This window comes from Pseudoliparis swirei, chromosome 11, assembly GCF_029220125.1.
Source record: "Pseudoliparis swirei isolate HS2019 ecotype Mariana Trench chromosome 11, NWPU_hadal_v1, whole genome shotgun sequence".
Taxonomy (NCBI): domain Eukaryota; kingdom Metazoa; phylum Chordata; class Actinopteri; order Perciformes; family Liparidae; genus Pseudoliparis; species Pseudoliparis swirei.
This window is the reverse complement of record NC_079398.1, coordinates 21,409,928-21,433,093: the sequence shown is the minus strand read 5'-3', so window position 1 is coordinate 21,433,093 and position 23,166 is coordinate 21,409,928. Positions and strand designations below refer to the sequence as shown.

The 23,166-nt window shown below is 47.1% G+C and overlaps 2 protein-coding genes across 8 annotated transcripts in view; both read left to right on the top strand.

The window, feature by feature from the left end:
- Positions 1 to 13,699, top strand: part of numb (NUMB endocytic adaptor protein) — a 54,323-nt gene extending 40,624 nt beyond the window's left edge. For 3 of the 5 annotated variants that reach the window (XM_056426149.1, XM_056426150.1, XM_056426151.1), the window contains exons 3-11: positions 29 to 103; positions 6,227 to 6,259; positions 6,908 to 6,982; positions 7,679 to 7,819; positions 8,748 to 8,952; positions 9,125 to 9,424; positions 9,675 to 9,818; positions 10,476 to 10,607; positions 11,385 to 13,699. In XM_056426149.1, the coding sequence (XP_056282124.1) occupies positions 29 to 103; positions 6,227 to 6,259; positions 6,908 to 6,982; positions 7,679 to 7,819; positions 8,748 to 8,952; positions 9,125 to 9,424; positions 9,675 to 9,818; positions 10,476 to 10,607; positions 11,385 to 12,223 (1,944 nt within the window). In that variant the 3' untranslated portion in view covers positions 12,224 to 13,699. The remainder of the gene's footprint in view (positions 1 to 28; positions 104 to 6,226; positions 6,260 to 6,907; positions 6,983 to 7,678; positions 7,820 to 8,747; positions 8,953 to 9,124; positions 9,425 to 9,674; positions 9,819 to 10,475; positions 10,608 to 11,384) is intronic. The other 2 variants (XM_056426152.1, XM_056426153.1) reach the window with 2 other exon arrangements.
- Positions 13,700 to 14,327: 628 nt separating this feature from the next.
- On the top strand, positions 14,328 to 23,118 carry exd2 (exonuclease 3'-5' domain containing 2). Of its 3 annotated transcripts, none has more exons than XM_056426157.1 (10): positions 14,328 to 14,395; positions 16,217 to 16,287; positions 16,384 to 16,736; positions 17,333 to 17,589; positions 18,342 to 18,468; positions 18,657 to 18,967; positions 19,492 to 19,598; positions 19,776 to 19,911; positions 20,643 to 21,011; positions 21,821 to 23,118. In XM_056426157.1, exons 3-10 carry the CDS (start codon positions 16,425 to 16,427, stop codon positions 22,035 to 22,037), a joined length of 1,836 nt encoding a protein of 611 aa, XP_056282132.1. In that variant the 5' UTR covers positions 14,328 to 14,395; positions 16,217 to 16,287; positions 16,384 to 16,424; the 3' UTR covers positions 22,038 to 23,118. The 3 variants fall into 3 exon arrangements, with proteins under 3 accessions (XP_056282132.1, XP_056282130.1, XP_056282129.1); XM_056426155.1 differs by having other exon boundaries at positions 16,384 to 16,826; XM_056426154.1 differs by having other exon boundaries at positions 16,384 to 16,841.
- The last annotated feature ends 48 nt before the right edge of the window (positions 23,119 to 23,166 follow it).

The window sequence follows — 23,166 nt, the reverse complement described above, 5'->3', positions numbered from 1 at the left end:
ACTCTCTCTCTCTCTCTCCACCCTGCAGTACCTGGGCCATGTGGAGGTGGAGGAGTCCCGAGGCATGCACATCTGCGAGGATGCGGTGAAGCGGCTTAAGACGGTAAGTTTCTCTAGAAAACCCCTCCGTACGTCCAGGAAGAGGGGCGGCTTTTTAATCTTTTCTTCCCGTAGTTCCCTTCAGTGCTTCCACCAACATCCTACTGACTCCCTCTAACATTTCCTTTATTTCTCGGCAGCCCTCCTTCTTCCGTCACCAAGTGGTTTGGTTGTTTTTATTGTTTCAGCTCTGTTTATTCCCGCCTCGTTTACTATGGACATCAAGGCCAGAGAGAATGTCTTTCTCCCTCTCTCTCTCTCTCTCTCTGTCGTACGCCGTCTCAGCCACAGGAGATAGACCGGCGTGTACTTCCTGCTGCAGGAGATTCCGGTTGAGTTGCGCAAAAAGAACAAATTCCAGTTTGCAAGGGGCGGGGGAGGGGGGGAAACGGCGGAGCAATCGCTTTCCGTGTCGTCAGTTGTCGAGACTCCACCCAAGTCTTGAACTCCCGCGGCTAAATCTGTCCGATTGTCCGCCGCTGCGACTGCACAAGTCCGTTCATCACATCGATGTCCGGGTCTACGGCAGGGGTCGGGAACCTTTTTGACTGGGAGAGCCATAAAAGCCAAATATTTCTAAATCTATTTCATTGAGAGCCATATCGTATTTTTAACGTATAATTTTAATGAGATTTATGGTGCTGCATGATGCTAGGGGGGGGGGGGGGGTGCAGGTGCAGGTGACTTTTTCTTACGATCCGATCAATAACAGACGGCTGTTTAGTTTAATAAAAGAACAAAGACGTGTTCTTTAACCCTCCTGTTTCCTTTAGGGTCGATTTGACCCCATTCAATGTTTAACGTCGGTGTTCTTTGGGGTCAATTTGACCCCAGGCTGTTTTTCACTGTCAAACATATAAGAAATATCAACTTTTTTATATATTTAAAGGGCTATTGAGGTAGTCAACAAACAAACATAAAGTACCTCACACTTAAACTTGGGAAACAATATTAATTCTAATAATTTTCTGGAGGTTTTAATTGCTGGGGTCAAATTGACCCGAGGGTAAAATATGTCAGTAAATGTGAAGGTGACAGGAGGGTTAAGAAACGGGACCTTACATTACTTCTGCTGTAATCTGGCGCGAGCCATAGGTTCCCGACCCCTGGTCTAAGGTCTAAACTTGACGTTGGCGGCGACGAAGACTTCCAAACTCCCGCTTGAATTGTTTGCAATCAGCTTTCAGGTTCAGTTTAAACGACCCCGACCCGTTGATAATTCACACCCCGTCATCAATACCTTTTCCTTCTCGCTCTGTAACGTTCATCCCTTTCGCACGTTGGACTCGACGAGCCGTCGAGAGCCATTTGTTAGTGTGATTATACTGCAGCGCATGCTTGAGAGTAATTACGTGTTTTATGAGTCCAGTTTAACAGTAAAACGCTCGCGTCGCCGAACCCGTTGTGGCCGAATGCTCTGATAAAACAGAAGTTGTGTAATTCAGCCGCGAGAACACACACGGGCAGCTTCATGTCTTCCGACGTCGCTTACATTTACACACACACACACACACACACACACATTTGTACACTCAAAAACACAGACAGGAAGAAGGTCACCCGGCAGCATGGCGGACAGACGCACTATAGACACACAAACATACAAGCTCCTACTAAGCGAGTACACAGAATCTGAGCACACACACACACACACACACACAATGAACACACACACTGGTGCTTGATGAGGTCACATGGTGTCCACAGAGCCTCAGGCTGTTATTGAGTTACGGTCATTTTAATGGACAAAATGGAGCCAACTCCAAAGTTAGGGCGGGTGCTTCTGCCTTCTTTCCTCCTGCTGACCCTCCGCCTCGTGACTTATGTCCTCCATGGTCTGCTGCCCCATTCCCAAAAAAGCCAAAGATGTGGCTTTCTTGTACCCAGTTTATAAATAGGGTGGGGAAATTAACGTTTGCCAAATTTGACATGCGAGTCAGTTCAGGCACTCGAGCCATAAATCCACGACAGATTTTACACTTTATACGGATCTTTTTATCGTGTTATCTCTCTGCTGGCCAGCAGGGGGCGACTGCTCTAGTTACCTTCGCATTGAAAATGCGGAAGGTTATGTTTTGACTGCCGTGTATTTATTTATTTATTTGTATGTGTGTTATTCGCATAACTAAAAATGTATTAAACCGAATCGCATGAAATTTGGTGGGATGATTGGTAATTATCGGGGGACCATTTGATTAGATTTTGGGATCGATCGGGTCAAAGGTCAAAATCTTATTTTTACCATAGCACGGTCAATTTGTATCTAATTGGCATGCAACTAATGCCAAAATGTTCATAATTCAATGCCCAATCTTGTGATATGCGAAGGTATGCGCTCTACCGAGTGCCCGTTCTAGTTGCAAATATTTTCCGATTGTATAGAAGTCTATAAGAAAATGACTCGACTTAAATCAAGTGAGAATTAAACATTGAATCAAGTGAGAATTAAACATTGAACACATGACTTTATGGTCTCAATTTCTAGTTTCAAGTCTTCTTCAACACAGCATGAAGTCAAGGCTTCAAAGCGTTTATTTATCCCCGCAGAAGTTCTCTATCAGCTCTTTGTCCATAAAGACAGGCAGGAAGCTGTCAAGGATATCAGACGATTAATCGGTTATAGTTTTTTTTTCCTGCTCCTAAGTATCGTGATTATATAAGCCTTTAAAATCCACCGTCGGTCGACCTCGTGTAACCGCCGCCGTTGCATTCCTGCTAAGTGGCCTCAAGTCGAGCCCTGGTCCTGGACGTGGCCGTCCAACCGTGTGCCTGAGCGGCTCACCTTACAGGATGTGCCTGAAAAGAATCGCAGTTGGTTGCACACCGTGTTCCGAGATGGTGCCCATTCATTCTCGCGAAAGGAGCTTTTTACACAGCGCGGATGATTTTCTTGCAGGTGCGTTTCCTTGTCGTTCGGGCCCCTCCCCCTCCCCGTGTGCACGAGTATCGTTGTGTCCTCCTCTCGGTCTGCCGGCTTGTTGAACAGACTCGACACTGAGAGGCCGTCACACGGGAACAAAAGCGTTTCAGCCTCTGAGAAAGCTGGAGAAACACTCAAATCTTCACAATTTAAAAATTCATAACCCAAGAGTATTAACATTCAGCACCGGCGCTTGGAGCGGCAAACGGAGACGAGCTGACCTTTTTTTACGATTAGTTTTGTAGTGATTTTCAAACGAGCGTCGGGGTGTAAAGTGTGTTCGCCAGGCTGTTACACGTTTTTGGGGGCAGCCCTGAAGCTATTTGAGGTTTCTGTAAACCGTTTGACAGAAACCTTCATCGCACCGCAGCGTGACTTCCCCTGCTGCCGGTTGGTCCTGTCGGGGCCAGATTGTCCCGACTAAACAAAGGCCAGCCCTTTAAAAGCAGATATACAATTAGCGAGGCCCCGATAGATCCCGGTTCATCCTCACTGACTAAAATGCGAACTGTTGCCAGGCAACAAATCCAATTCCTACCAGGGTACATGCTGTGAGTTGGTATTGCAGTAAACTCTATTTACAGGAGCTAATGACTAAATTGGTCAGGAACCAGGGTCCCAACTGCGGGCTCCTAATATCTGTAACGAGTGATGAGGGCCGCGTCCTGAAGATCTGCATCAGTACGTGTTTGAGCAAGAGAGAGAGGTGTGTGTGTGGGGGTGTGTGTTCTGAGTCGACTCCAAATGTCTTCCCAGCAACCTTTGGGAGAGTAATGAGAGTTTTCTCACAGCTCTGCGACTCGTGACTAGGAGGAGGGGGAGGAGGAGGAGGAGGAGGAGGCTGCACTGCAGCACCATCAACCTCCAAACGGCCCTTTTTGCATTGTCATCATGACGTCACTTCCTGCTGTTGGCCGATAGCCCAGCCGTCAGCGTGTGTTCTGTGTTGTAGCAGAAGCTCGTCGGGACCTGGAGGGCTTCGTCTGTGTGGACACACACACACACACACAGCTGCAGGATCACTTTGACTTCATGACTCTATGGATGCCGATCCCGGAAGTTTAAAAACAAAAAGAATCAATAGTTTTTCTGACATGGGAAGTCCCATTTCTTCATTTCCTTGCAACTGCCTTTTTAAAGACGCATGCGAGCGAGACAGTGGGATATCCTGACGTGCTTTATGTCGCGGAACAAAATGTTCGGGGGCGGCTGTAGCTCAGTGGGGTAAGAGGGTCGTCCTGCAACCCCAAGGTTGTCGGTTCGATCCCGGCTCTCCCCATTAGTTGCAAGTCGAAGTGTCCTTGAGCAAGGCACTGAACCCCCAGTTGCTTCCCGGGCGCTTCACTGCAGCCCACTGCTCCTTAATAACTAAGGAGGGGTTAAATGCAGAGAACTAATTTCCCCTTGGGGATTAATAAAAGTATATATCTATCTATCTTCAAATCCCTCGTTGTGTTAACCACACACACCTCATCTCAGGCGTCCGACCCAAAAACCTCTTTGAAAAAACAATTTGACTTTCGACACAAAATGCTAAAATGTCGACTGATCCCTGCTGCCCTCGATCGACAACATATTTAAGTCCATCGGACAGTTTGCATATCAAACGGGACTTTTAATAACGATGTCGAGCGAGACGCGTCACGGATGCCTCTCCACCCCGACGACATAAGATATTCCAGGAATTAACACCAAATGTGGAAATACAAAACAACAACAACAACACTCTCCAATGTCCCAAAGTCAAATCGACTCAACAAAGTGTGTTTTGTGGGCAACTTCTTCCCTCCGACAGCGACTCTGGTGGTGAAGTCACACGTGCTGTTCCTCAGCGACTCTCTCTCCTCCAGATCTCTCGTACGTTGAAACCTGTGAGTCGTTGCACAAAGTCGGCCGGTTGCCGACGTTACACAAGACGGGTGTCACTCGATGCACATCCTGCTGGTGGTTGGTGCCACGATTCAACAGCTTTCGCTCTGGGTTGGAAGGTTATCTCTGGAAAAAAATAAATATGTACAATATTTTTTTCCGTCGGCTGTTTAATTGTCTCCTTGTTTGGCTTCACCTTGAGCTCTAAAACTCAAACTTGGCTACTCTTTCTGCCCAGAAAGCTGTTATCAGGCTGTCGTCTCATCCCGGTTCACACGCATTGAATATCTGATATTGTATTGCCGTGTTGTTCATGTTCTCCACACTTTGTTGTTGTCTTTGAGCAGGTTGTTTATTGAGCTGTTGCAGAGAAATGCCTCCAGTACCCACACCCCTCCCCCACGGCGCCCTCCCATTCTCGTTATCGAAAACCCTGTGGAGACTATTCTCCTCTAACCAGAGCGCACTAACTCTTGCTGTGCAGGCTCTATCACCATCTGCATGTGGTTTTTCTCTCACACACACACACACACACACACACACACACACACACACATGCACTTGGCTCGTTCCAAATGAATCTCCAGTGCTGGTTAACGCGTTAAATCAAGCATTAACATGGTGCTCAGAGCGCCGTCTCCACCGTGGCCGTGTAACAGGAGCAGAGTGGCACTCCTTTTCACAATTTATGGGGAGGAGAGGAGCTCTCAGGGAGAGTGTGTGTGTGTGGGGGGGGGGATTAAGACTAGGCCGGGTCCGGTGATTGTGGTTTCTTTATGCGGCTCCAGTGGCCTCAGCTTGACCCCGACGGTCCGGGCGCGACTCGGAGGTCAAACTGCCGTCTGCGGGAATTTGTTTCTGTCTGCCGAGCAACCGTGGATCGACCACGTCTCGGTCTGGGAATCGGACGGGAAAGAATGAAGTGTGATTTGGGATTATCGCCGCCACACACACACACACACACACACACACACACTCACCTGAAGGTCCGCCATCTTTATCTCTGCCCCGTCACCTTTTGTGTGACGTCTCAGCTGTGGTGTTTGTTGTTGTTGTTACTTATTTACATCACAAAAGAACAGAGGGGCGTCTCTTCAACCACAGTATCACCCATCAGTCGTGAATCTACCTGATCCATTGCCTCACTCTATCACTCACTCTCACTCATAACTCGGCTTCACCTCCACCGAAAAAAGAAGAAATAAACGACCCCAAAATAAAAAGGTCGCCTCCTGTGGGCCTCCAGACGACCTGTAGACCTCTTAGGTAACATTGTCATGCCTTGTCCCCCCTCTCCCCCCCATCTCCTCCACCCTTCTTTACCACATCCAATTCCAGGACAGGAAATTCTTCAAGGGATTCTTTGCAAAAGTAAGTTATTGCGTTGTGTATGCGTCTCCTTTTTTTTATTACGAGCATTATTATTATAATAATTTTCACGTAACACCCTTTGATCACATCTGAAGTCTGGAAGAAACACACTCATCCACGGGGCGGGGCGGGGTTTGTCTGGAGAGAGACGAACACAGTGATGCATGTGTCTTTGAGCAGGTGGGGGGGGGGGGGGGGTAGGCTAGGGCAGGGCACTTGTGTGTTTTGTATTAACAGGCATCTTTCCCTTCAGCTTTCTTCCATGAACCAAGAATGGAACAACAATGAGCAGTTTGTGTGAATGGACGTTTACTTTTTGTGCACACACACACACATTGTTTTGTTTTCCTTCTAACCAAACACCGTCGCCTGCATCAGCACCGACTCCCAAAACAACCTCCTTGTTCCTTTTTATTTTTAAAATGTGGGCTCTCAGAAAAACAACTCCCGACGTGCGTCTTCTCTTTTGTCTCTTACCTGGTGCTTTCTCCTTATTTACAGGTGTGCTTTGTGTGTGTGTTGACTGATGTTTTAAGACGTTGGGACCGAGGAATGAATGCTTCAGAGGAGACTGATTGGGGCTTGGAGAGACTACAAGGTTTCCTCTGTTCTTACCCGTGCCCGTTCCCTGTTGTGTTCTGTTTGCAGGCCGGGAAGAAGCCGGTGCGCGCCATGTTGTGGGTGTCGGCAGACGGCCTTCGCGTCGTCGACGACAAAACAAAGGTAATAATCGGGCTGCAGGAGACGCAGCGAGTGGCTTTCGTATCTTTGAAGGGGGAAGCTGCTGAGCTCCAGCAGCCGATAATGGCGGTGAAGCTGTTATACTTCTGGTCTGGTGACCTCAGAGAGGCCCTCTTTGTAAATATGTACTGGTGCACCTGCAGGAGTAGATATGAGTAAACAGTCAAGGTTGCATTGACACCTGCTGGAGCACTCTGGTACTACATCAACCCTGTTTTCAGGGGTGGCAGCTGTGGGTTGTGAAATACAACTAATTTATTTCTATTTAAATGTTTCTGTTTCCTCTTCTTTCTTTAAGCTACATTATTAACTGTTTAATATTTATATATATTTTTTACATTATTTTCATTTGAGTAATTGCTTCAGTTTAGGAGAATATGATTTAACACTCCAGCAACCTGTATTGACCTGCTCTTTTATCTTTATTTTATGTATTTTTTTCCCTTTATGCTCTCTGAAATCTTATAAAACTATAAGTGAAATGTTCATGGAGTCCGCCCAGGGTTATGGTTTGGTGGTGCAGACTCGTGCTTCTGGAGCTCCTAGTATTTTTATTTGAGCGCTCTTGAAAACCAGACCTTCACATTGAAGAGCTGTTCACAATGACATCATTCATCCCACATTTTAAATTGTCTACCATTCTGATTCAATAATGAGGTGAAACTGTGTTTTTTGCAGGACCTGATCCTGGACCAGACGATAGAGAAGGTGTCGTTCTGCGCTCCGGACCGTAACTTTGAGAGGGCGTTCTCCTACATCTGCAGAGACGGCACCACGCGGCGCTGGATCTGCCATTGTTTTATGGCCATTAAAGACTCGGTAAGAAGGCCATTATGACTACAATGCTACTTTCTACGTGTCCAAAGCTTCACAGTTCCGATTAAAATATTTTCATGAACCATCAATTCAATTCAGTTTATTTGTATAGCCCAATTTCACAAATTACAAATGTGTCTCAGAGTGCTTTACAATCTGTACACATAGACATCCCTGACCTTTGACCTCACATCGGATCAGGAACAACTCCCAAAAAACCCTTCAGGGGGAAAAAAATAGGGAAGAACCCTTCAGGAGAGAACAGAGGAGGATCCCTCTCCAGGATGGACAGAACAATAGATGTCATGTGACCAGAAGGACAGATTAGAGTTAAAACACATTCAATGAATATGACAGTGTATGAATAGTTGGTAGTCGGCATATTCCACGATGGAGACCTCCACGATCCATCAGGCAGATTGAGGTAGAGGAGGAGTGGGCGGAGTCTCAACAGTGGGCGGAGTCTCAACAGGACAGTGGCGTAGTCAGGAGCAGGAATTCCACGATCCAGACCTCGATGATCCATCAGCAGATAGGATCTATGCCATCTCATAGGGTCCGATGACCCCATGAGACGTGAAGTCACAAGGACTCCGGGGAGAAAGCAGAGTGAGTAACGTGTGATTGAGAGATGAAAATTCATCCCTAAGGAGAGAGAAAAGAGGAGATAGGTGCTCAGTGCATCCTAAACGTCCCCCGGCAGCTATAAGCCTATAGCAGCATATCAAGGGGCTGGATCTAAGTTGTCCTCCTTCTATCTCTCTCTGCCTGTAATTATGTGGCGTTCACTGTCGTGTGTCCTCTAAATGGTCTCGTTCACATTGGTATATACAATGTTTAGAATGTTATTTACACCATGTGTACGTTCAGCTCTGAGTGAACACGACCATTATATGTATTTCACACTTCATTTTTTTCCCGTCCGTCTCAGGGAGAGCGCCTGAGTCACGCCGTGGGTTGCGCCTTCGCCGCTTGTCTGGAGCGCAAACAGAAACGGGAGAAGGAGTGCGGGGTCACGGCGACCTTCGACGCCAACAGAACCACGTTCACCCGCGAGGGCTCGTTTCGCGTCACGACGGCGACGGAGGCGGCGGAGCGGGAGGAAGTCATGAGGCAGCTGCAGGACGCTAAAAAAGGTCTTTTTATATCCAGTGCAGTCGAGACGCTGCTATTCTCTGATCTGGGGAATGAGGCGGCGAGTTTAAGAACCTTTAACGGTCTTTTTATTCACGCCGACTTCCAGCGGATGTTACCGCCTCGGTTGTTCTGTTTGGCTGCGTTTCTCGAACGTCGCCCTTCTCTCAACAGAGGAGACGGACGTGAAGGTCACCGGGAACTCGGCCACCGGCGCGACCAACTCCTCGGCGCACTCGACGGAAAGCTCCCCGTCCCCCTCGTCCTCGCCGCCGCTCTCCGTGTCCGCGCCGGGACCCCAGGTGATCCCGCGCAGGCACGCGCCGGCCGAGGCGCTCGCCAGGCAGGGCTCCTTCCGAGGCTTCCCGGTCCTCAGTCAGAAGACGTCTCCCTTCAAGCGGCAGATGTCGCTGCGCATGAACGAGCTGCCCTCCACCGTGCAGCGCAAGTCCGACTTCCCCGTGGCCGACACGGGTGAGTTTCGGGACCCTGATCGACTCGCCGTGATCATCATCTCCAGGCGCAGCTGTCTGTATTTGCAAAAATACCAAACTGTGAACATAAAAATAAATCAGAAGCAAAGGAGCTTTTTAGTAATACGCATTATTGTAGAAACCATGAAATCGATGACGCAAACGGATTCCCAGAGATGAATTCTGCCCGATCCTCTGTGCGTTTGGTGTTTTGCTTCTAATACCTTTTTTCTCTGCGGTTTCCCCTCCAGTGGTTGAGGTAGAAGGAGAAAATGACAGCATCAGTTCGCTGTGCACTCGGATCACCTCGGCGTTCAGCGGGCCCCCAGAGGACCCCTTCTCCTCGGCACCGATGCCCAAACCAACGTCGTCCCCTCAGTCTCCTGTAGCGCCAGGTAAACATCTGCTCGGCGTCTTCTAAAACGTTGATATCCAGCACGTGAAACTTCCTTTTATTTCCCGTTACTGTGCTCTGATCGGATCTGTGTTGAGGTGTGACTCGACCAGATCTTAAATCCATAACATCTCATATAACTGCCTTGTCTGATTTGTGTAGCATTCATGAAAAACAAATCAGAATCATGAGCCAAAGAATGAGAGCAACAGGCTTTTGCTTATTGTCGCTGTAGAAATAAATGTCGAGAGGCATTTGCTCGGAATGACGAATGAAGTTATCAGTTGTGCACCTGCCAGGCAGAACTGACACAATCAGAGGGGGGGGGGGGGGTGCAGAGTTGCACACTAACACACTGGTTGTTTGCTGCAGATGAACCGCCGTCCTTCATTGCCCTCATTGGGTTATTTGTCATTCATCTCTGTAGGAAGCGAATCTTCCACGAAGATTGTGCTGCTTGCCCTTTAAATGTGCGGTTAAAGAATGTTCGCCTGCTCACATTCCTCTCATGACTCCGTTTACTCTCTCTGTGAAATGCACACGTGTTCCGACTTGATATCGTTAACCGCACGTTAAAGTTCTGCACGTCTAACAAAAGACCGGTCCGCGCCGGCCGACCGACGAGCTCGTACTAGCTTCTGTTTCTGCTCCGCTGTAGTGAACGGCACGTCTCCCGCCTTCTCTGTTGTTGCTGCTGCTAACCCCCCCGCCCTGCCCCCCGCCCTGCCTGCTCGAGACACTAACCCCTGGGCTAATACTCCAGCGGGAGCCCCGGCCTCGGCACAGCCAGGTAAGCAGCACATCAGAGAGGCCGAATAGACTAAATAAAAAGGCTAAAGGCTCAAAAGTAAGTGACGGAGATGAAGAATCCCCTTTGAGTTGACGGTCCTCTCGTCTAAGCATTGTACACACGCAAGATTCATTGTGGTCAGACTCGGTGAAACTTGTGAATTAAATATGAAATACATGTCAGTGAATAGAACGCGACAGATCTGCCTGAATGTAACGCAGTCGGCTAAATATCTTCCCGCACACTGGCCTCTGCAAAATGGTGAAATTGTGTTTTTTTACACATCAGTTTGTGTATGATTAAAACAAATGAGATGTACCGTGTTCATTAAAAGAGATTGAGATTGAGTGAGACCTCTAAATGTTCCGCTAAACTCGGCCTTATTATGTTCAACAGACGCATATGAGAGAGGTCGCTGCTCCTTTAAACCGGCAACGTGAATAATCTGAACTGGGATAAGATAGATAAGATATATACTTTATTAGTCCCCAAGGGGAAATTAGTTCTCTGCATTTAACCCATCCTTAGTTATTAAGGAGCAGTGGGCTGCAGTGATGCGCCCGGGAAGCAACTGGGGGTTCAGTGCCTTGCTCAAGGACACTTAGACGTGCAACTAATGGGGAGAGCGGGGATCGAACCGACAACCTTGGGGTTGCAGGACGACCCCACTGAGCTACAGCCGCCCCAAGACACATCAAACGGAAACGGGACCTCAGTCGGTTATAAAACCACTAATCGCTCACGTGTTTCTCCTTTCTGTGTACTTCCTGCCAACAGGAAGTAACTGGTCATCGCCGACTCCGGTGATGGTGGTCCACCCCAACTCCTCCCCCTCCATGTCCTCCCACAGACGCACCTCGTCAGAAGCAGACCGCTGGTTAGAAGAAGTCACCAAGTCTGTCCGGGTGCCGCAGTCTCATCCCGTCGTGGCAGCGGCCGCGCTTCCCGCCCAGTTCACGGCCCCCGTGGTGATGCCCGTGGTGGCGCCCGTGGCGATGCCCGTGGCATTGCCCGTGGCGGCGCCCGTGGCGTTGCCCGTGGCGGCGCCCGTGGCGGCGCCCGTTCCCTCCGTCACCCCGGTGGCCTTCATGTCCTCTCTGTCCTCCGCCGTGCCCATGTTGCCGCCCCGCCAGCCCGCCTTCCACCCTCAGGCTCCGGCCTCCTACCCGATGCCCAACGGGCTGCCGTTCCCTCAGCCCGGAGCGCCCGCGGCGGTCGGCATCACTCCTTCCCAGATGGTGGCCAACGTGTTCGGCTCGGCCGCGCAGCCGTTCCCCGCCCCGGCCTCCACGCCGCCCAAGCACGACCCCCAGGCCGTCTGCCACGTCAGCCCGTTCATCAAACCCCCGCCGCCGTCCAACGCGCCGGCGGCCCCCCCCCCCGCCCCCCTCCAGCCGTCCAACGGCAGCGCGACCTTCAACGGGGCGGACGACTGGGCCGCTCCGGCCCGACTGGCTCCGGCCTCCCCGTTCGCCCAGCCGCCCGCGCCGCCGCTGGAAGATGCCTTCGAGGCCCAGTGGGCCGCCCTGGAGGGCCGCTCGCGCCAGCGCACCACGCCCTCCCCGACGAACCCCTTCTCCACTGAGCTGCACAAGACCTTTGAGATCCAGCTCTGAAGACTGTGTGTGAGATGAGAAAGTTCTGGACGATAGGCGGGGGAGCAGATGGATGATTGACTAAAGAAGAGAGGGGAACGCCCCTCTGCCTCTCTGCCTCTCTGCATCTCTGCATCTCGGTGACGGTGGACAAGCAGCACCGTCAAAAGCTGGGAGGCGGTGAAGAGCGACGGGGGAACCGACAGGGAGCCGAACTCTGCACAGCAGCACGGGGAGGAAAATAGAACTCAAGCGGTCGCTGCTCACGAGGTTACAGCTCCCCGGGCGTTTCATTAACAGCGTCTGTATTGTTTTGTTTGCGCTGCGCGGCACGAGCTCGCCGTTACCCGGCGGAATATCTGTACCACACCTAACCCCCCGTCAGCCCCCCCCCCCTCACCCAGGTGCTCGTTCAAGCTCCCAGTGCTCCCAGTTCACAGGATGAGACCTCCCTCACCTGGCAGAGGAACTGCAGCACTGAGAGAACTCCGCTTCCAGATGAAAAAGTTCCCAGTAATAACTTCCCAGTCAGAAGAGTATAGTGAGATGATGCCAAAATCTTTATTTTTATGCATTACGTATATTTTAAAAAGCTTTGGAATCTAACAGAAGAGTTGTAAGTAATCGTGCCAAAGGCACAGGCTAGCTACAATGAGACAAGTTTATGTTCGTGTATACAAGAAATGACCGTATATATTATACATATATATATATATATATATAAAGAATCTATACTGTACACACAGCTCACAGCAGTGCTAATTTTTAATGTGATGTAAAGAGATTTTGTGAAGGGACAGCTGCTTTACATTTGAGTTGTTGTTTTTAAGGTTTTTTTGAGAAGAAAAATCTCTTTGTTGCTGTCTGTTGCATCCTGTGATTGGATGTGAAGCGTCTCTGTAAATATGGTATCATTGCAGCAACAATCAATGTGGACGTAGCAACGGTGGTGGTGCCCAACTGGCTGCCTCTCTTACCTGTGCTCAGTTTTTGACCATTTATAGTACACATCAGTACTTAACATTTGACGTCTTCATTGTCATTCTTTTTTTTTGTGTGGTAATGATCTTGTTTTTCTATTTAACAGTCGGATGTAATTTCCTGTCCCTCCACCTCTTATATATATTTTTTTTAAGTAGTTGATTTCTTAATTTTTACTTTGCACAAGCACTATAGTAGATGATTTGACCTCACGGGTGACCTTGATCCGAGTTAGTCAGTTGTGGTGTTGCAGCAGCTGACGGCTTGCTGACCGGCCACAACCTCCGTCAGCCTGCCGTGGTTCTGACCGTCAGCAGGAAACTACAAAGAGAAACAAAACGGTTTCATCTCACTGTCTGATTTTTCTCTGATTTTAAGTTTTTGTTTTTTGTTTTTTTTAATCAAACCTGTGAATATGACCTCATCTGATCTATTTTTCCATTTTGTAATTATTTCATTACTTTATTCCACTTTTTTGGAGAAATATTGAAGCTAAAAGATTGAATAAATTGATGGTGGTAAAGGAAAAAGTAGTTTGTGTTCTTCATTAAATACTATTGTCTGTTGAATATTTCTAACGTGCAGTGAAATACATTAATATTGACAATGAAACCGACGCTGTAACAATTCGACAATGAATTGGTCAACATAAACATTTATCCAACAAAAATTACAAACATTGGTTCCAGCTTCTCATATGTAGGAATTAATATGATGGTATATTAAATATATTTTGGGTTTCAACTGTTTGCCAGACAAAACAAGCTAATTTAATATGTGACCTAGGACTGGGAAACTTGTATGGCCTGTTTTAAACACTTTAATTGAAAAGAGAATTGGTCAAATAATCCACAATACACAAGCACATACATATTATGCTTATGAATAGTAGAATGCAGGAGATTAAAACTATTTGCACTGATAAAATAAACGAAGACAAAACATGTACTTGGATGCCTTTTATATGAGACTATTTTCAGACAATAAGACTAAAGAAACAATACTGTCACTTCCACCTGTTGGTGGATGATTATTGTGCGTTGGTCTGTCCTGTTGTTGTACCGCCGTTCCAGCAGGGGGCGCTAGCTGAAGTCTGTGTCCCGGTGCGGCGGGTCCCTATAAATACAGCCCGGAAGACTGATTCGTTCAGTCAAAAATGAAGCAAGGGTAAATGTTCGTGAAACTAGCGCTGTATTGGTTAAAAACGTAAAGGTAAGACCTCAACGTTCATATCTTAGTTCACCGAGACGTTCCTCTACTTGCTGCGCAGTAACGTTTGTAACTGCGCAAGGACGCAGCGCCGAAGAAGCCGCAGAGTTGCCATGCTAGCGGATTAACCGGTCAGCTCCAGCGGCTAACGAGCCGAACGTCGGTTTAACTTTAAACAAGATGACAGAAGCGGGAGTAAAGCAGAAGTTATTGTTCACCAGTTGCCTTCAAAGCTTAATTACATTTGAGGTGAACACGGAACCCCGGTGGAGTTTATGACGCAGTTTACGGCCAAACGCTGTCGTTAGCTTTGAGAAACTACCTCGAGCGACTGACAGCTCGCGCTCGGGGCTGCGCGCGAGCCGGTTGAACCCGTCGGACCCCGACGCGGCTCCACTTCATCGGGGTTCCTACGGTCGTGGAAAACCTGGAAAAGTCATGGAATTTTAAAATGGTCATTTCCAGGCCGGGAAAAGTCATGGAAAAAAATAAAATCATAAAAGTTTGGGAAAAGTCCTGGAAATGTGTTATATTCACGTGTTCATTTACGTAGAGTTTAAAATAATTCATATGTTTTTGAAAGGAGGACACTCAAATTATAAGCCGGTGTACGCGAAGTCCAAACAGATTTTCACATAAAGGATAATAGTTTGATTAAAAGAATAAACATTTATATAAGTGTTTCTAAGAATAAACATGTATAGTAATGTTTATTCTTTTAATCAAACTATTGTCTCATTCATTTGTTTCATTTAAGGTATATTGTATGCTTTGTAATTCTCATTGTTTGAATACTACATTTTCAAAAAGTTTTCATGTTCACACCCAGATTTCAGTTTGGTCATGGACATTTGGTTTAAAGTCCTGGAATTCCATTGGTCAACATGTGTAAGAACCCTGTTAAAAGTTTGGGAAAAGTCATGGAAATGTGTTATAATCACGTGTTCATTTACGCCGAGTTTGAAATAATTCATATGTTTTTTTTAAAGAAAGACGCTGACAATATAAGCCGGCGTACGCTCTCAATACGCAAAATGTTCTACATTTTTTATGTTTATACCGAGATTTCAGTTTGGTCATGGAAATTTGTTTTAAAGTCATGGAAAAGTCCTGGAATTCCGTTGGTCAACATGTGTAAGAACCCTGCTTAATGTGCTTTTAAATAGGAATAAAACCGCTCACGTTACAACGTGACGTGGTGTTTGTAGGCTAGTTGTGCCTCTGCATACTAGTGATGTACAAGTTTTATAATATACTTACTTATTAGGCGTTTTAACTTGCTTAACTCTTGTTAAAACATTCGACTTTGAGACGAAACAGAAAGCAATTAAAGTTGTCCGCCATAAATAAATGAGCGTGACATAAAGGGCATGTCTCAACATTGAAGCATGGCATTGGCTAGCTGTAAAATAAGTTCTTTAATATAAATGATTAACTTGGCAGTAAGGGCAATAAATTAAACCTGCATCATATTTATTACATGAGCACATTTCTGATTTATAATTTGGAATCGGTACGTCATAATTTCAATCCCGATAACGATGAATGAGAAATTTGATGTTTAGACGTTCCTCCAGTTTGACAAAACTCACTTTCATTTTGGTAAAACTACAAATTGAGACAAATTAGTTTTAAGGATTAATATTATGTACAATGTTGTAATGTTTTGACGGCTATAAATGACAGAAAAGCTTTGACCACATCTGTTTGTTAGATATAGATTTGTACAGGGACAAGCGGTGTCTTACTATCTGACAATGCAGCTTGATTGGGTTTTTGATTTGTTTATGGAGGATGTGTGGCATTGCTTTTGTTCTGTTCCAGAGAGATGCCGTGCCTGTCCAGATCACAGAAACAGAGCCAGGTTTACATGGGATCCCACTGACGCAGGAAAGGTAAAACATCTATCGCCTTATTTTCAACAAACATGCTGTTTTAGACAATGCAGATCAGGCCACTTGTGTTATTATTCTCTCTTTTTTTGCCACTAGATTTGCACTTTTCTGCCAGCTGAGGATCACTTCGAGCCAACATGTCTTTTTTCCGAGGGCATTTAACTGCCGTCATCACGGTGCTCGGAGCGACTTTAGGCGGGCTTCTCGTATGGAGAGTTTACCGAACGAAAAGGAAGAGGCTGCCCTCCGTTCAGAAGGCGGCCGACCCCGCGGAGGCGCCGCTTCCCGCGGAGACTGACGTCGCGGCTGCGGAGCGTCAAAACGACCGACCGACGCCGCTTCTCCCGGAGAAGGAGTTCCGGGCCGCGGAGGATCAGACCGCGCCGCCGCCGCCGCCGCCCGTACAGACGACGTCTTCCGAGCAGCTGCTGGCTGTGAAGCCGGTGACGGTGAGCTCCGAGGAGGACTGGCAGCGGCTCTGGCCACTGATGCAAAAGGAGCTGTCGGCCTTCCCTGTGCTGGGGCTCGACTGCGAATGGGTAAAGATTAAAGGCGTAAGAAATACCTTTGCATGTTTTTGAAGATGAAAAATCCACCCAGAATGATTCGGCGTTCTACGTTAAGTCTGGATGCTTTGATAGATTTAGTTTATTCCAGTTGGTAATGGGCTCCACAGATATTCACTCCTCATGGAGTTTGAGTGGATTCAGTTCGTCGAGTGACAGAAAATTAACCTGCAACTATTTTGGTAATCTATTTATAATTTTAAATGTAATGCGGTTTTACCCTCGAATGTCTGTTAATATTGACTTTAATGTCTTTAGGAGATTTATAATGGGCAGGTTTTTATTTTTCATAGAAGAATGAAAATTACTTGGGAAAATGTGTCCTTTTTCTACCCAATTAACCAACTAATCTAAAGTAATCAACGGTGCAATTGAAGGACGGATATAGTTATTTCGTACTTATCAAACGGGTGGAATTTTCTTGTCACATTTCCTCGCGCTCGTGGCTCCGTCTGACCCGGCCGCTGCTCACCTGTCAGGTGTCCGTGAAGGGTCGCGCCTCCGCCGTCTCCCTGCTGCAGATGGCCACGTGTTCGGGCCTGTGCGTCCTCGTGAGGCTGCTGGCGTTTCGCAGCAGCCAGCAGCCGTTCCCTCTCAGCTTGATGGAAGTCCTGCGAGACCCCCACATTCTGAAGGTCGGCGTCGGCTGTTATGAAGACGGCAAGCGCCTGACGAGAGACTACGGCCTGTCGCTGTCGTGCACAGTCGACCTGCGCTACCTCGCCTTGAGACAAAGGTACGGTCTGTGTGTTGCCGTTTCGTGTGTTTGTATAAAGCAGAGGGATTTTCCTCTCGTCGGTCACATCATGTGTTTTTATGGACGTTTAATCAAACCTGGAAATTAGTGTTCTTGCTGTTGACTTAATTCACTTTTCTAGCTTTTTTTTGTTCGTTTATTATAGAAATTGTGACATAAAGACCACAAATTTTATTTATTTATTTAGGCATCATAATTAAATGAGGGTCACATAACACGCATGACTCACTCAACAGGATTCAACCAATTAGGACATAAGATAAAATAGTTTTTTTTTAAACAATGCAAATTAATAATTCTGTCAAAAAGGTATGAAATTTGAAAAGATCCTGGAGCATATTTCTTATTTTGAATCAAAGTACATCCTAAATGTAATCTTGCAATGTTCTTGTGCCAGAGATTGATCAAAAACAGCGGAATAAGAAAAATAGTACAATGATAAACATATTTGGACAAGAAGTAATACTGACACTTGTGCAATATATAATTGCAATAAGCCTAAATTAATCTAGTGAAAAAAGTCCAAAAAAAATGGAAAACTCATAACAAAAGATTACAAATAAAGTGTATAAGAAATGATGAAACCAGGGCCTGATGGAAACAAAAATAAAAAATTATATTGAAAAGTTATAAAAAGTTGCTATTAAAATTGTTTTGCATGATGTTGAAGTTCTTTCCCAAACAAAATGTATTTAAAATGCAAATGATCTTCTCAAATTCTGTCTTTCCAGGCAAGCGCCGGTGAGTAACGGCCTCAGTCTGAAGTCTCTGGCCGAAGATCTGTTGAACGTGTCTCTAGATAAATCCCTGGAGCTGCGCTGCAGCGACTGGGAGGCAGATCGACTGACGCTGAAGCAGGTGATCCATTACATTAATGCACACTTTACACTTTTCATAAATCTCCAACTTCTGCAAAGCCTCCTGGGTATTGTAGTATTTACCTGGCAAATAACCAAAGAGGAAAAAAAACATACTTTCTCAGAATCAAAGATGAAACGAAGACGCATTTCATGAACCTTAAAGATCGTGATGTCTGTTCCCTTTAGATGACGTACGCGGCCAGAGACGCCCAAGTTTCCATCGCTCTCTTCCTCCATCTCCTCGACTTCAACTCTGAAGCCGGTCCCGAATCTTCCAGCGGGGGCTCTTACTCGGAGTTGGCTGCCCGCTGCCAGGGCCTGGTGGACGTGCCCTTCAGGGGCCGGGGAGACGGAGACGAAAAGGCGCCCGAAGGGGAGAGGAAGCGCAGGATTCGGAAAACGCCCACTTTAGAAAACCCGGAGTCTGGAGATCAGCAAGTCCCAGACCCTCGAAAGAATAACAAGAGGAAACCGCTGGGTGTGGGCTATTCTGCCAGGTGAGGCCAACGCTACTCAAACCAAAACATGGTTCCCCTCAACAGCTGGAAATAAATCTGCTTCTGGTTATTACCTTCGCATTGAAAATGCAGAAGGTTATGTTTTGATCGCCGTGTATTTATTTATTTATTTGTATGCGTGTTACTCGCATAACTCAAAAAGTATTAAACCGAATCGCATGAAATTTGGTGGGATGATTGGTTATTATTAGATTTTGGGATCGATCGGCTCAAAGGTCAAGGTCATGTAAAGGTAAAGATCTTCTTTTTACCATAGCGCGGTCAATTTCTATCCAATTGGCATGCAACTAATGCCAAAATGTTCATAATTCAATGCCCAATCTTGTGATATGCGAAGGTATGCGCTCTACCGAGTGCCCGTTCTAGTTGTGGTCTGTAAACGGTTTCAACCCTGCAGGGCGTGATTTTGTGAATGATACGCTAGATTCTGGCTACGCACTCTTCTGTATCTCTCGCATCTGTATAACGGAGACGTCTGGTTTGGAAACCTCTCTCTGTTGCAGGAAGTCTCCCCTCTATGATAACTGCTTCCTCCACGCTCCTGATGGTCAGCCTCTGTGCACTTGTGACAAGAAGAAAGCCAAATGGTACCTAGATAAAGGAATAGGAGGTACACACACTGAATGACTCTCAATGTGTAAATATTAAAGCATAATGTCAGATAATCTTGATGCGACAATATTTTTCATAATTTCTCCTTCACTCTTCCAGTTGACGAGCCTTCGCGCTACACTTTGTGTTTTGTATTTCTGACGGCCTGATGACGTGATCTCTGTTTTTGACCCAGTGCTCCAGAGCGAGGAGCCGTTTGTCGTGCGGCTGCTGTTCGAGCCGTCGGGACGTCCCGACTCCCAGCAGGACTACTATCTCACTGCGAAGGAGAACCTCTGCGTGGTCTGCGGCAAAGCCGACTCCTACATCAGGTTTGACAAGTTTCACTTCAATTAAGCTCCGTTCGTCGGAAACGAAGAGTGTTCCCCCGTCTTCTGTTCAGGGAGAAAATACTAAACGATGTCTCTGTTGGACTCGTTCTTCATGAATCTGTTTTTGTCCAAATGCAAAAATGTCCAGTGATGGAAATGCAGAGAATTGTCACTTTTCTCCACCTTGATCCAGTGTTTTATTTATTTATTTTTTATAAATTATTTCAGGACATCAGACTGTATATTTAGAAAAGTAAAGTTGAAACTGAGTTGCCAACAGCTCTGTACGAACATTTTAACGCTAAGAGTTTTTGTTCACTCATACTAATTACAGGGTTCGTACGGTCATGGAAAACCTGGGAAAGTCCTGGAATTTTAAAATGGTCATTTCCAGGCCTGGAAAAGTCATGGAAAAAACTTAAATCATAAAAGTTTTGGAAAAGTCATGGAAATTTATTATAATCACGTGTTCATTTACGCCGAGTTTGATATAATTAATATGTTTTGTTAAGAAAGACGCTCAAAATATAAGCCGGCGTACGCTCTCGATACGCAACATTTTCAAAATTTGTCATGTTTATACCGAGATTTCAGTTTTGTCATGGAAATTTGGTTTAAAGTCACGGAAAAGTCCTGTAAATCCATTGGTCAAAATGTGTAAGAACCCTGTAATTAATTGTGAACTTAATTGACGGTGTGATTAATTCCCATGTCTCCCTCTGGCCCCACAGGAAGAACATCGTGCCTCATGAGTACAGACGGCATTTCCCCACCGAGATGAAGGACCACAACTCCCACGACATCCTGCTGCTCTGCACCAGCTGCCACGCCGCCTCCAACGTGCACGACGGCTTCCTGAAGCAGCGTCTGGCCGACCAGTTCGCCGCCCCTCAGGGCTGCGAGGAGGGCGTCCGCCTGCTGGAGGACTCTGACCGGCGGCGGGTGCGCTCGGCGGCGCGGGCTCTGCTCACCGCCGGGGACGGACTGCCGGAGCAGCGGCGGGAAGAGCTGCGGGCCGTGATCAAGAGTTTCATCGACGACCACGAGGAGCGGGAGCTGACGGACGAGGCGCTGCGGCAGACCGCCGAGTTGGAGACGAGGTGAGCGGCGACTCGGACGAAACCTGTCGGTTATTTGGGCTTTCGTACTTATTTGGTTTGGGACTACGTTTCCCTTCAACACTCGAGAGATAAAACTGGTTTGAGTCCAAAACAAAGACGGGAGTGAAGCAAGCACAGGGTTCGTACGGTCATGGAAAACCTGGAAAAGTCATGGAATTTTAAAATGGTCATTTCCAGGCCTGGAAAAGTCCTGGAAAAAACTTAAATTGGAAAAGTCATGGAAATGTGTTATAATCACGTATTCATTTACGCCGAGTTTGAAATAATTAATACGTTTTTTAAAGAAAGACGCTCAAAATATAAGCCGGCGTACGCTCTCGATACGCGCAATTTAAAAAAAAATTCATACCGAGATTTCAGTTTGGTCATGGAAATTTGGTTTAAAGTCATGGAAAAGTCACTCCCAAGTCCCCTCGATGTGGCTCGATCCGACAGAGCGGGAGGCGCTTGAAACTGAAACGTCCAATATTTATATTCGGGAATAAATGAGCCACAAGTAATCACAAAGTTTGATCAACACCGGCTTGAGAAACTCTTTTTGCTCTCGTGATCAGATGGAAGTCAAGTAAATATACCAATATCTATATTTTGAGTAAAATAAATGGCAGATATATTAGTCCTTCACATGAATCTATAAAATCCCTGACATTTTGTAATTAATTCCACATTTCTTGTTGCATTTATTTGATTAATCCGCGGCTCGTACCGGACGAGGACGTCGGCTCGGCCGGTTCCTCCGTCGTCGGCGTCGAGGCCGAGTCTCACTCTGCTCCTCTCTCCTCCGGAAGGATCTTCAACGAGGCGTACGTGCCTCACGGCCTGAAGGTGGTGCGAGCCAGCGCCGAGCGGGGCCTGCCGGGCCTGATGGACCTGGAGCGCCGCTGGAGGCAGCACTTCCTCACCGCCATGCGGCCTCGCCACCTCCCCCCGCTCTGGGCCGTCGACCACAACCACGGCAAGTTCCTCCGCAAGTACGGAGAGGACCTGCCCATCAAACTCAACTGACGGCGAGCCGCCGGACACGGGGGCGTCTCGCCGGACACGGGGGCGTCTCGCCGGCGAGTCGACGCGCCGCTCGGCCGAGTCGTCTGCAGCCGCCGCCGCGTTACGTTCTACAAGCCAAATCGCATTTTTTTATCGTGAGCGGGATGAATGAATCTACCAGCGGAAACCGAAACGCTGACCAGCATGTTGGTGTGAGTGTGTGTGTGTGTGTGTGTGTGTGTACTCGCTCCGCGCTGGACGCCGGTTCTCTCGCCTCTCGTGGCGTGTGCTGCTGCTAGGTTGCCACCTGGATCCTGAATGGACTTCAAGCAGCGCCTCCACTAGTGGAAAGAAATCCAGCACTGAACACTGTTTTTTTTTTTTTTATCATGGAAAAAAAATGTAGAATTATTTATGAAATGTTAAAAATAATTCTATTATGAATGATTTTTAGAAGAAGCTGCAGCCTGCTCTTAATCCCTCCTCCCCCGCCCCTAAATTGAACGCCCCCTCCCCCTCGTGCAGGTGTGCGGCCGTCGCTCTGATCATGAACGCTTCGCTCCGCAGAGAAGGTCATCTCGACGTGACCTTTACGGTTCCCCAGTTTTCAGTCTATTGTCTGTTTTAAGTCGATAGGTGAAATGTTTCCCAGACGCTCCTGAGGCCTCGACGGGCGACGGACGCTAATCTCAGTAAAGTTGGCCGCTTGGGTTCCTCATCCATACTCCAGATGTTGACGTCCTGCTGCCGGTCCTCCTGAAAGTCGGGGCCGCTTCCTGGCTCGTGTTTTAACGCGCCTCTTAATCCCCAAACCCGACCGGAGAGACTCGACGCAGCATTTCGTTTTCACTTAACAGCCATGACGTCATTTTTTTTACCACAGTCCAAAAACACACCGTGAAGAAAAGATGCCAACTAATGCGATTTTAGAAAATTAGCGTAAACCCTTTTTCCGCGAGGCCGATTTATCTCTTTTGAACCGCGATGATGGAATTCTTTACGACACGGCGGCGTTGTCTTCGTGTTGCTCTGGAGCCCCGAAGCTGTTCCGTTTGTCCTGAATTGTGAATGATGCAAAAAATAAAAGTCATGTTTGTATTAATCTTTGATTTTGTTGTTTTTACCCCCATTCGGTAAAAAAAAAAACGCA

Bases quoted from the DNA above. Each gene is read 5' to 3' on its own strand.
- exd2 (XM_056426154.1), top strand. From the start codon at position 16,425: ATGTCTTTTTTCCGAGGGCATTTAACTGCCGTCATCACGGTGCTCGGA. The intron at 18,968-19,491 runs GTGAGGCCAACG...TCTCTGTTGCAG, and splicing joins GGTGTGGGCTATTCTGCCAG to GAAGTCTCCCCTCTATGATA. The intron at 21,012-21,820 runs GTGAGCGGCGAC...CTCCTCCGGAAG, and splicing joins ACCGCCGAGTTGGAGACGAG to GATCTTCAACGAGGCGTACG.